At 38.3% G+C, this 13,180-nt stretch overlaps 2 protein-coding genes across 2 annotated transcripts in view; both read right to left on the reverse strand.

Annotated features, from left to right (window-relative positions):
- Nucleotides 1-475: 475 nt before the first annotated feature.
- Nucleotides 476-1,550, reverse strand: uts2r4 (urotensin-2 receptor 4). Its single transcript, XM_046046596.1, has one exon. It carries the CDS (start codon nucleotides 1,548-1,550, stop codon nucleotides 483-485), a length of 1,068 nt encoding a protein of 355 aa, XP_045902552.1. The 3' UTR covers nucleotides 476-482.
- A 1,390-nt stretch (nucleotides 1,551-2,940) lies between these two features.
- The window catches only part of zgc:92360 (uncharacterized protein LOC436988 homolog), a 23,581-nt gene continuing 13,341 nt past the window's right edge, over nucleotides 2,941-13,180 (reverse strand). Inside the window, exons 8-11 of the mRNA XM_046046595.1 lie at nucleotides 12,366-12,428; nucleotides 9,235-9,306; nucleotides 6,304-6,535; nucleotides 2,941-5,051 (exon numbers count right to left, since the gene is read on the reverse strand). Coding sequence (XP_045902551.1) covers nucleotides 5,023-5,051; nucleotides 6,304-6,535; nucleotides 9,235-9,306; nucleotides 12,366-12,428 — 396 coding nt within the window. The 3' untranslated portion in view covers nucleotides 2,941-5,022. The remainder of the gene's footprint in view (nucleotides 5,052-6,303; nucleotides 6,536-9,234; nucleotides 9,307-12,365; nucleotides 12,429-13,180) is intronic.

Genomic DNA, 13,180 nt, shown 5'->3' on the forward strand with positions numbered 1-13,180 from the left:
TGTAATTCAACCCTTTGTAGCTTAGAAAATAACACATTTTTACCCAGATATCAGTAGCTTAAAGATCCCATCAAATGTGTAGGCTTATTTGTCAGAATGATGTCATCAGTGTCGAGGCGACATAATTGGAGATTGTTAGATAGGCAGAATTTGTACATGTGGAGATAAAAAAAAGACAAATCAAATATTTTGTCATTTGTGCCAAACCAGAAAACTTGGAGTCAGATTTTCACATTAGCAAACATTCACCTGCTGTGCTGAATTTTTCTGCACCCCTACACTCTGGTTACTCCTCTCAACAGAGCCGGAAATGTGTAGCATCACAGCATTTACAAAGTTTGAAGAATGTGAAAAATTATTACAAGCGTCTCACAACTACGACAATTTCCAACGTTGTACAAAATTACAAGAATGAAAATTATAAGGGGTCAAAAAAAAAGTCCCGCTTCAGTGTCTATGTTCTGTAACCATTTATTCATTGTCTAAAGGTCTGGCGTAGTCACAGCAGAACCGGGGTCAGTCCTGCTTGATCCCACAGACTGACCTTTTTGGGCCAAGTAATCTTTATAGTTCCGGGTCAGAAGAGTGTAAAGAAATGGATTGATGCAGCTGTTCCCATAGGTCAGACACGTGACAAAAAAATTCACATAATTATGAGCAGCGGGAGACAAAGCTTTGAGGGACTCTGGAGAGAATAGTTTGGCTAGCTGCCATCCCCAGAAAGGCAAGAAACAACCCCAGTAGGCCAATACAATGCTAAAGATCATTGATACGACTTTTTGCTTGAGTCCTCTCCTCCGGGAAGATCGGCCGCTACCTCGTAAGCTAGCCTGCACAGCACAGTAGCGCCTGGCTAGTCCAACATAGAGTCCAACAATTACCAATCCAGGAACTAAAACACTTGTAAGAAACAGGACAGTGATATAAGCCTTGAATGCCTCAGGGGTCCAAGTAGGGAAGCAGATCCTCTTAACTAAACCAACCGTTGTTACTTTGCCCTCCCTGAGTCGGATCATCACCATCATGGGAAGCGTTACCACGAAAGCTAACCCCCAGATAATCGCTGCTGCTAGCTTTCGTTTGCGGGACGAGGACCTGTGTGCGCTGAAGGGCCTAGCCACGGCACGGTAGCGTTCCAGGCTCATAGCAACTAAAATGAAGACACTGGCATGCATGGTGAGGAGGTCGAGACTTAGCAGGATGCGACAACCAACCTCACCAAACAGCCAGTCATGGGCGAAGTATGTGCACACCACGAAGGGGATGGTGGAGAGGTAGAGCAAGTCTGCCAGAGCCAAATTGATAATGTAAACATACATGGAACCTGTCCGGCGCAAAGCTGCTGAACGAGTAATTATGAGTGTGTACGTGTTGCCTGCCACACCCATGGCACACATGATAATCAGTGTGACACCAAGCAGAGATGTTACCCAAAGGACCCCGCTGCCTCCACCGCCACCAGCACTCTGCTGGGACCCTCCATCTCCAGATTCCGGGCTCAGGATAAGTCCCAGCTGTGGCGTAATGGTGGCATTAGGAGTGCAGTTCATTGCAGGTTCCCAGATGAAAGGTCAGATGTCAGACACTAATGTTTAAAAGCCAACATAGACAGTACTACTGTATATGACGTTTGGCTCCTGCATTAAATTAGAGATTTATAGTCTTTATAAACACAGATTGAAGATGGCAGCTGATTGTAAAGTCATAACTCCTTATGAAATTTTGGTAAATCCAAGAAATATCATTAATGGGCAACAGGTGGAAGAGCAGGCATCACAATGGTAATCCACAGAGATGATAAGTATACCACTGACACTGCTACAAGCTTCAGTGACTACAGCGCTGCCTGTGGCTTGTAGTGCTTATCATCAGAGGTAAGGTCCGCCACACAGCCATGATCCCATATTTCTCCAACATCAGTGTGGCACAGTGTCTTTCAACTTGACAAACTATTTTCAAAATCTCTGATAGCGAACTCCTGCAGTGCCGAGGTGTGCTCAAGAAAGACTTCTGGTCCGGACATTTCCAGGGATAAATGATGTCACTTTTATTACATGAAAGAAAAATTCCAATGCCTTTCTCTATCAGTGTCTACTGTGGTGACCCCATGTCCAGTTTTGGTTAAAAAGATAATTCCTCGACTGGACCAAGCAAGGTTGAATCAACAACTGTATTATATTCAGTCAAAATCTTCTCTCTTCTAGATTTCTACCTGCATATAGACATCCATGTAGTACAGATCCTTTGCCTTGTCCAAATTATCCATGTTAATTCCTCACTGGCGCTCCTCTATACCTCCATCAAGGATCTGATGCACAGCTGATGAACCTTCAGTTTCTCCTTGGATCTTCAGGACCCATTTGACTCCCTCTTTTGATAAAATACTGTTGTGTCTGGTGTGTTCTTTGGTGTGCTCCTGGTCCCAGTCCACTCCCTCCCCTTCTTTTCTCTATCCTCCCTCTTTCTCACCAAGGTGGAAAACTAGCATGTGCCTATAGATTTATGAGGTATTCCTCTCGGGCCTCCATCTGCTCTGTCTGAGCTCAAAAGGTTTAGTTTTAGACACCCACAAACCACTGGGGTTGGCAATTGTCCACAACCACACACACATACCATAAGAACAACAGCCAAACACATACATAAAAAGGAGCATATGTATTCTTTTCTGTTAATTTTAGAAGTACTTTTAAAAACATGAATGAATGTACTTGCTTCCTCGGTGAATTAGTGAGTATTCATGCATGTAAGTTTCTTCTGAATTTTACACTTTACCCATTTAATATTTAAATGAATGGTGCAAGAAATCTTAGAATATTTACAGAAATAATATTTTGTCCAGAATAGTTTTCCTAGAAATGCACTGGATGGGATCAGGGTTGAACCTAGTTTTTGAATAACTTCCCTTCAGTCCGAAGTGAGTGATAATATACAGTAAGCGGCTATTTTTAAAATGATTTAATTATCACACAAATCTGTACAGAGATTCTTTGACAACATCCAGAGGAAATATTTTTATTAGTGAATATATGTGATATGTCAGTCAGCTATGGTCAAGCATAGAAATATCTTTATTAAAAAAAGACACCAAATCAATTTGTAATGTGTACCTTAAACCAAAAAACAGACGCTGAAAACAAAATACCACTATCAGTATTCAATTGGCTGTTTGATATCTATAAACAAGTAGGAAAAAAATAACTTATTAAAATTATTGGTTTGTTTAAACAAATACTAAGTATATATACTGTATTCCACATGAAGGCACTGTTAGACTATGTAATGGTTTACAGTGTTTCCAGCTTTTCTATCCTAATGCATTTGCAAATCTTTGTCTTTCAAGTATGTCTTTAATAGAAGTACTCACATGTCTCAAAAACTACTTACAGAATCAACATTTGTCTATATTTAAAAGAAAGTACAAAACAGCAACGGACTATATGTGATCTAAAATAATGGGTTGGCCGATTAATCTGGCATTGTGAGATAATCAGCATCAGCAGATACTAGCACTAACAAGGCAGGTGTATCGGCAGATAAAATGTCTGCTGACACATCTGCAGGCCCTTGTCAGTGTGGCTGCTGTGGAATGATGTTAGCGCACCCCCTTGTGAGTTTTGGGAAGGCTGTGAAAAAGTTTCCTCAGTGTTTCTCCCATCCTAAATGACAGCTATATATTTATATATAATAAGTGTTGTTATAATGTAGTTGAATGATTTCACTTCCGACAAACTGTACCCCACTTTCTCTTAAACATCAGTCATGTTCTGAAATCTACAACATAAACCATTACATTTTTCTATTTTATTATCTAATGCCAAATCCATCTAAAATAACATGTTACTGGATAAAATAGCAATTATATTAGATTATACTCTGCAAGGAATAATAGAATTATACATTACATGACCTTTTTGTTTTGATATCCATATTATATACCAGCCGCCCTGCTCTCTAAATATCATTGCAAATATCATTGCATTGATAATTGAAAAACCCATATCGGTCATACACTAATACAAAATCATAAATGTCACCATGAATTCATGATATAAACTATATAGGTAGTGTGTCTAATGATATTGCTTTGCTTGGAAAAATGATCTCTTTGATCTTTTGGACCGAAACAGCATTGTGAAAGGTACACGATGTATATTACTTTGAACATGTATATTCTTGCTCTAAGTCATGAGAGTTGTTGCCTTTACATAAAAGTTGCTTTAATAAAGAAAAAAATGGAAAAATCAAAAGGAATTCTGAATCCAACACAGACACAGGTGTTTTCTGTCCCGTTAATGGTCTGTACCTGTTTGACCCATTTGACTCCCTATACCTTATTATTACCAAATAGTCAGACATCAGACTTGGACATAAAATCCATAATACTAGACAACCAAGGTATTTCTTACCTTAGAAATGTCTTAAATGACACATTGAATAAAGCTTGAAATTCCACCCTCATTATTTCACCATTATGAAAAAAACAATCAATCCACAAGCAGTGATGTTTTTTTACATTCCCATAGTAAGATCGAATGGACAACAGGGAACATGTCTGAACAGGCCAAGAAAAGAGTACTATGTAGAATTTCGAATATGTTCTGCGTAAAATAAAAAAGAAATATCTTATAGTACTGCCCAGACTGCTTGATTGACAAGTCATGTCTTTGCAGCGCAAGACACCACAGCAATGAATGCCACATATGTCACAGAAACTAAATCAAGTAAAATGTTTGATTACCATTGTACATTTACATATTTACTTACATTTGACTTTAAATTGTTGTTGTTGTTTTTTTGAAAGTTAATGTTGTTAATGTTTTTATTCTTAATTTACATTTGCCTCTTATTTGCATTTTAATTCCATTGCCAAAAAGCATCTTTAGGACTTGGGACCATATACCAAGATTTTGCTACCATTTCCCAAATATACTGATGGAGTTAGTGACAAAGCCGATGTAGGTCCGGTGTCAGATTGGTGATGGGATGAGAGGATAGGAGATGGTCCCACAGGCCTCAGGTCCATCAATGCCTGTGCCTGAACAAGGCTTCCACTTGAAAACAAATCAGAGTCCAAAGTTAGAAAAAATTGTTCTTTCCCAATGCAGACAAATTGCCAAATTGTCATTTTAACATAAATTCTTGACATGAGCACCAATATGGGACGTTAAGTGGGTCTATCATTTTGCTACTTTGTTCTAGAGTGAAATATCTTGAAAACTATTGGATGGACTACCATGGAATCTTCACATTTATGGTTTCTAGACAATGTATCTGTACTTTGAGTTTAGCGCTAATTAGCAAATATTAGCATGCTGACATGCTAAACAAGAAAACAGTAAACATTACCTGCTAACATTCACATATTAACATAGTCAATATAAGTGTGTTAGCATGACAACCGCTACCTGTACATTTATTTCACCACACCAACAAGGATCAAAAAGTAAGAACTTGGAAGATGGATCCCTCTATGTTGTTCTTCCAGAGGTTTCCATATTTTCCCCATTCAAAGTTTTTTTGAGGGGAGTTTTTCCTTATCTGAATCAAGGGACTAAGGATACAAGTTTGGGTTAAGGAGGCTGGATTGTGAAGTCTCTTGAGGCAAATTTGTGATTTGTGATATTTGGCAATATCCATCTAATTTTGATTTAGATTTCTTTACATGAAGCATTACAGTGTCCACAGCATTTATTCTGCTTTCTGCAGAGTTGTGCAATCCCACAATGCAATGCTCCATATTTTATCGATGTGAAAATGTACTTTTGCCCGACTCTAGAACTGTCTGTCGTTGATGACTCAAAATGACGATGATTGATAAGTGTCCGAAATCTCAATTTACTGCTCACTATAGAGTAAACTACTGAGTGTTTATTACATAGGGAGTAGTCAATGAGTAAATGAGGGAGTGACACACATTCAAAGTCTTGTTAGGTAAGATTAATAGGTAGATAACTACCAGTGAGTGTATTGTAAATTGTTGTGCTCTGAGCAACAAAATCTCTTTAACCCACAGTTGGTTCACTGGAGCTACTCAATAGCCAGGAATTGATACTTTAACCCGACTACAAGAAGATGTTGAAAAGGGGCATGCAAAGCTTTCCTTAATAAAGAGATGTCAACATTAACTTTTTATAAGTGTTAATTCATTATTTATTCTGTGGTGCCCCTATGAAGACGAGTAGCTATTTGATGTGAAGCTATAAAAGAACAACCACTTAAAACACAGCCACCTAAAAAGATTTAATTATTCTGGCTAATAGCTACTAAATATTTAATGCCTATTAAAAAGTTATGAATTCTTACTTGTGTACTCCTGAGGGGACATCTGAGCACTCATGATATCATTGAAGTGTTTCAGCCAATCCTGCTGGTCGCTCTCTGTCTCGCAAGTAAACAGGAACCCACGGTCGGGTGTTACTATGGTGATGCCGTTTTGCCAGGCACCGTTGCAGTGGGTACCAGCAGGCAAGCCGGGGGAGGCGCTGTAACCGTGGTCCTTGTTCCCCAAGAACACTTCACCTTTGGCAAAGGCGTCCTTCAAACAGAGGGAGAATGAAATAAACAACTGTAGAATTTCTCCTCATCATGTTACTCTCAGCTATCAAACAGCTTTTTTTAGCCATGCTAGCAGAGTGGCAATGGCAATGTTGGTCTGAAAAATCTCAGCTACTACAGGATTCATTATCATGATACTTTCTACACATATTCATGATAATAAGATTAATTCTACTGACTATGGGGGCCCCCTGACTTTTCCTCTAGCACCATATCACCAATCAACATTTTTGATTTTTAGTTTAATGTCCCATCACAAATGCCAAGAGCCAAAAACTGCTCATTTGTCTAACCGGTAGTCCAAATCCCAAAGATATTTTATTGACTATTATTATGACGAAAAAGCATTTTCACTTGAAAATTTACTGAAACAATTAATTTTCAAAATAATTATCGATTAATATATTATGTAATCAATATCTAATTGACTGATTTATTACTTAATTGTTGCAACTTTACATTACAGGATGATTTGCCGATAAATTTACTTTTCATCTAGCACTATTACCAGGTCAAATTTTGTGTACACAGGTACTTTGGTTTATGACCAAAACCCACAGACTGTATATAAAGATGGATGACATGACAGCTCTTTTACGTCATGATTGACAGCTAAGCCCTGCTTGCGATTTAGTCGACTGGGTGTATGGACGGGACTTTATTGCCGTGGCACCAAATCCAAATAAATGTGCAGACTCTGGCTTCAAACGACATCACTAGCACAATTTCACAGTTTTTGTACAGTTGTTGTACACTGGGAGGAGGGGGAGACGCATCTTCCATCTTTATGTACAGTCTAAGCCAAATACCTGGAAAACCATACATTCCCATCATTCTCAGCTGTACTTTGTGTTTAGAGCTAGTTAGCATGGTAACATGCTAAAATTATGAAGGTGCTAAACATCAGCATTGTCATTGTGAGCTTGTTAACATGCTGATGTTAGCACAGAGGATGTGAAATGTATGAGAAGCCGCCTAGGCCAAAACTGAATACTTTTCTTGCACATACGTAGATACTCTCATGCACATACATACTGCCTTGCACATACAGTACATACATACTGTCATGCGTAAGCATGTATGTATGCGCAAGGTGAGTATGTATGTCTGTGGAAGGGGAATATGTATGTATTGAGGTTAAGTATGTATATATGTGTGAAATTAATCCCCAGACCGGCTGTATGAAGAGCAAGAGTGACTCTGGCACTAAGTGGAAAGCTGGGTCTCCCACACCAAAGGAATGAGTGTTATCCACTGTACTATGTATTATGTATGGGCACCCTCCCACCACTCGAACATACATACTCACCTCGTGCATATATACATACCTAACATTGCGCATACCTACATACTTAACCTCACGCATACATACATACTCACCTCGTGTATATATACATACCTAACATTGCGCATACCTACATACTCACTTTGCACATCCATAAATACTCACCTGGAGCATACTTACACATACTTACACATGACAGAATGTATGTATGTGCAAGCTTGTATGCAATGCATGTATGTGCATGACAGTATGTATGTGCATGACAGTATGTATGTGCATGACAGTATGTATGTGCATGACAGTATGTGTGTATGTGCAAGGGAAGTATTCAATTTTGGCCTAGGCGGCTTCTCTTAGAAGCTCCAAGACACTTCTGGAGGACACACACACACACACACACACACACACACACACGCGCACAGTACAAAGTAACTCTTTCCTTTAAAACAATATTTCAAAAAGATCCTTTTGAGTTCTATAACTTTGTTCTGTTCTAACTAAAATGTGGCACAACTTAATTATTTCAAATGAATCTAATTTTGTTGTTAGCAGTGCAATTTACAATTACATACAAATTGAACTATTTAATACACAGCATCTAACATGCATAATTTAGTTATTATCCAAGTGATCAAATTATACTTGCTTTGAAATCTCCATATATTCCCAGCCAACACTTAACTTCAGTAGACATCCTCTTTCCTCCCCCTTTCATCTACCATTTTTTCTTGTCTAACACTCTTGGGGTAAGTCGGACATTTCAGTCACTTAACATTATTGCACTTCTCCATTGAACTATTACATCAGCAACAATGCTGAGCTAATCTGACTTGGCTATCTGATGTGTATTTAGCAAAGTCTTGTGAAATCTGGATCCTTCCCTCTCAAGGCAAGTCTATGTGATGACCACTGCAATAAAAACTCTAATGATTAAATGACTGAGAATCTCACTTTCACAACATCTCTACCTTTCAAGCACTGATATCAGATAAATTAGGTTGCACATGATGTTGTCTGTGGAAGTATCCAGAGTAGCTTAAAGAATGAGTAACTGCAGGTTTGCGTTTCACTTAATTTAGGCAATCCATACTGTGAAGTCATGGCAACAAATGCCATCTAATAATGTTACATACAAATGAAAGTACCTTATGTCACACTCTCCCCACTGAGTCATGGCTTCATATCCAATATCGTCTACTTAATCTAATTTGCTTGATGGAAAAAAAAGCCTCCTCTTTTTTGAGCACAAGATACCATGGAGGCACTGTTGTTGGTAGGTATGATTAAGAACCTAAACCATAGTCACCCAGGCATCAACTAAATACTTAAATATATGCTGCCTATACTGAAGTCTTTCTGTTGATATGTGTAGGTGTGTGTAAAGGATACCATACCAGGGGATCTTTGAAGTACATGAGTCGTCTGTGGTCCAGAGTGAACCAGCGTTTCTTGAAGCCTTCCGTGTGCTGCAAAGACAAACAAATTGACGGAAATTTTCAGACATGAGGTCAGTGAGACAGAAAAAGAAAGGGAAACTGTATAAAAACACAGAGCAGCATTGTACTTGTACCAAATGTGGTGTCTGTCTGGTTTTTACATGAAAAAGTGATTCATACTCTGTACATCAGAGTTTCCTGGTTCTTTCATCTTTATCAGACACTGTCAATTGTTAAAGTGTCTAGGGCTGCAACTAATGATCAACTATTTTTTCAATTTATTATTATGTTTATACATAATCAAAAAAATGCCCATATTAATTTCTCAGAGCCCAACACCTTTAAATTATTTCTTCTGTCCAACAAACAGTCCAAAATCCAAAGATATTCAATTTACATTTACATCTGAGAACCTGGAACAAGCAGATATTTGACATTTTTCTTGAAAAATGACTTAATAAGTATAAATTGTTGTTTTATTATTCAGTGAACACAAAATATTAAAGCATCAAATGTCAAAAGGGGCTTTGTTGTATCACTAACAATACTAAAATATTGAAAATGGATGGAAACTTTGAGAACATGGGATGAGTATGTGCTGCTTGTGTTTTGACCCTTTCATCTCCCTGAAGACCCTAAATCTCTTTGCAGCCTAATTCAGCCACTTTGTCAAGAATACTTTCCTTTTTAAGAATCAGTAGTGTAGCATTATCTTGTAACTGATCATGGAAATGTATTAAACCTGATCTCAGGCTTTAATGCAGTGAAATGCATTTGGCCTCGTTTGATTTACATGGTTTTCTGTTAAATACTAAATACTAAAACTTCCGTTTTCCACTTGACATCTGGATGTTTATGGCACCTCTTTCATAACCCTATGATACTGAATTTGAAAATGCCAAATTTGTTGTCACGGATGAATGTATACATCAGTGGAGCAGAACTAAATCCACGCTATTGAAGAAAATGAAGCACAGCACCTTCAGAGAGTTTACTGAAGTGCACAAGAAGCTTGAGTTCTTTTCAGGGATTTTAAATCTGAGGACGCTCAGGTCCTCGACTGCTGCCATATTTTCCTCATAAAAGTGTTTGATATTCTTGTTGTGGCATAAGCCTGAACAATTTACTGTTCCCTTCTCAATCTGCCAGTAACTCCTTGCACAAATATGCCTCACATGTGTGTGAGGGAAATTAATTATGACACCCATTTTATAAATCAGCCCAGTCCATAAAGTTAGTGAGTCCTTTCATCTCTCAGCCTGACAGATGGAGATTAAAAGAAGAGTCTGTCTGTGTGTGTCTGAAAACAGAAAGTCGTGTGGCAGCAAGCAATCAGATTGCTTAGTGTTGCCCGCGTAGGTGTTTCAGTCTGAATCCTGTATGTGAAAGTGAGTGAGTGTACTTATACGAATATAAAAGTGTTGCAACTTGTGTAAATGTGCGTAAATGCATATGCACGAAAGCACCTTTGTGTGTTTGCTTAACCCCAACTTATGTCTGTGTTTCTGTGTGTATTTGATGTTTTGACACATAAGGATTAAGTCGATTCTCAGCTGGAAGCCTTTTATTCCCTCTCAGACAGACTGACGGACGGTGAGGCAGGCAGGTAGGACCTCTCAGCTGTCTGTCAGCCTGTCAGGCAGCGGTGGAAAGCAGCCACATTGACAGCAGGGCTAGTTTACCTCTTACCCCACCTCTCATTCCATTAAAGAAGGGAGAGTGGGAGCTGGGCTCACAGGTGGGGGTTTGAAGAGGGAACGGTGTCCAACTTGTTAAATGGAATATAAGTTTGAAACTCAATTCTGCATCCTGATTCAAAATCAAGGTCAACTGGACTTCCTCTGAATTTTTATACATTCACAGAACATAATAGGATGTTCGTTGCGCAATTGTATCATGCATTCTGGTCTGGTTTAGGTTTTTAAAAATGGTGTGTGTGTTAATGTTTCTGCTTTGACACATGCATTTATGTATTTGTTGGTGCCCTAAAGCACAGCTAGTCTTCCTGGTGTCCACATTTAAAACTTACATTAAACATTACAGTCCTATAGTTTAATACCAACTGGACTCCAGGAACATCATATAATTATTTAGGAAACCCACATCTCTGTTTAGTCAAACACATTTGCACATGAGAATGAATCCATTGCTGGACAATACACAATTGCCAATGTTCTATTTGCCAACCTGATCTATTGAGAGAGGTTATAGTTATAGCACCTATGGAAAAAAAAGTCATCGCATTGTGAAGCTAAATTATTCATTGCCGGAAGGGGAATAAAGTTTGGTATATGGTTGGTAATTTGAGCTGGAGTTTATGTTTTGAAATTACTACAGGTCATGTGATTAGTTTGATACTTCCAGGAGAGGTATGGTTATTGCCATTTATTACCTCTGGACTCCAGAAATTCTATTCCATTTGGAATTATTAACATTGGCTACCCTGTTGAGAAATACCTTATGCATTTATGAATATTAAGCTTGGCTTGGTATGATTTTTATCCTGAATTGTTTTGAACACAGTATATTGCTGTCCTATGTTTTATTCCCCAAAACATGAAAAAGAATACTGTTTTACACAAACAGTGCTTCAGCTTAGCCAAAATGATATTAAGTGTTTACCATGAATATCAACTTGTGAACGGGGCATGTGGACAACTTCATATAACCACTGATGAGTCATTATAACAATATGGAGGACATTTGTGTTGTGCATGAATTCTCAAACACCTTTTATTTTAACAAGTAGCCCACTTGGGAGCTGATTAGGTGTAAAGTAAGGAGAGAGGATTGTGAATTGACCTACACACTTGCTGCAAAAGACACAACTCTGCCTTATGTTCTAAGTGTACCCTGGCAACATTCGTACCATCTAGAGAAGACTCTGGATGCATTTCAGCATCCATAAGGCATGTTATGCCTTATCTATTGTATTTTAAAGCTAACACTGACATCCCGGAGTGATTATGAATACACCGGGATCTACATTTACTGATTCATGAAAATATCAACTTGTGTACTCGATACTGACATTGTCATTGAGCCGACTTCTATGTATCTTTGTGTGTGTGTGAGTGTGTGTTACTTGCCCTGGGACCTGTCTTTTCCATGTATCCTTCCTTCAGAAAGTTCCGGGTAAGTTTGGGTACCAGCTAAAAAACACAGCAAGGCAAAGGAATAAAGAGCAACACCATGATGATACAAAGGGTTTCAGTGCTGAATATCCATTCTGGGAAAGTGCTAGCCAACATGTACATTAAGTATAAATACAGTACTTCTAGCCACCTCAATCTTAGTATCTCAAAAGCATAAAATCAATGTCTGGGTGGGTGCTCACCTCAGCATCTGTTGCCCCAGGAAAGGCCACCTTTAGATAGTGAAGCTGAACTGCACGAATTGAATTAAACCAGTCTACGATCTCCTAATGGACAGAGACAGAGTTTTAGAAACAGAAAAATTAATTATTCCAATCTTTTGTTTGCCCCACCCCCATCATTTTGAAAGAGAAGATAATATCAGAGGTTTGTGTGAGTGTCTTTGAGGATAATACAGCTCAGACAGCCAATTTTATCTTATGATACATAATCATAATTATCACAAATAAACTACCACTACATGTTATAGTAAATGTTGTAAATGTTGTAAATTTGTATTTCTGATGTCTTGGTGATTGTGAAGCTGTGCTGGAAAACATTATGCTTGACAAAAAGATTTGAAACCTTTTTTTTGTCAAGCTGCTGTCTTGATCAAGAATTCAAGAATGAACCTTCAAAGTAATGTTTGACCAGTTGTTCACTAGCTCTTGTAATTCAGGAACACTCATATCATCATAGTGCTTTGGTGTTAACATTTTTGTGGTCAGAAAATTGTTTGCCAAATACTCCCTGTAATGATGGTTGTGGAC

Source organism: Micropterus dolomieu, linkage group LG04, assembly GCF_021292245.1.
Source record: "Micropterus dolomieu isolate WLL.071019.BEF.003 ecotype Adirondacks linkage group LG04, ASM2129224v1, whole genome shotgun sequence".
NCBI classification, from domain to species: Eukaryota; Metazoa; Chordata; class Actinopteri; order Centrarchiformes; family Centrarchidae; genus Micropterus; species Micropterus dolomieu.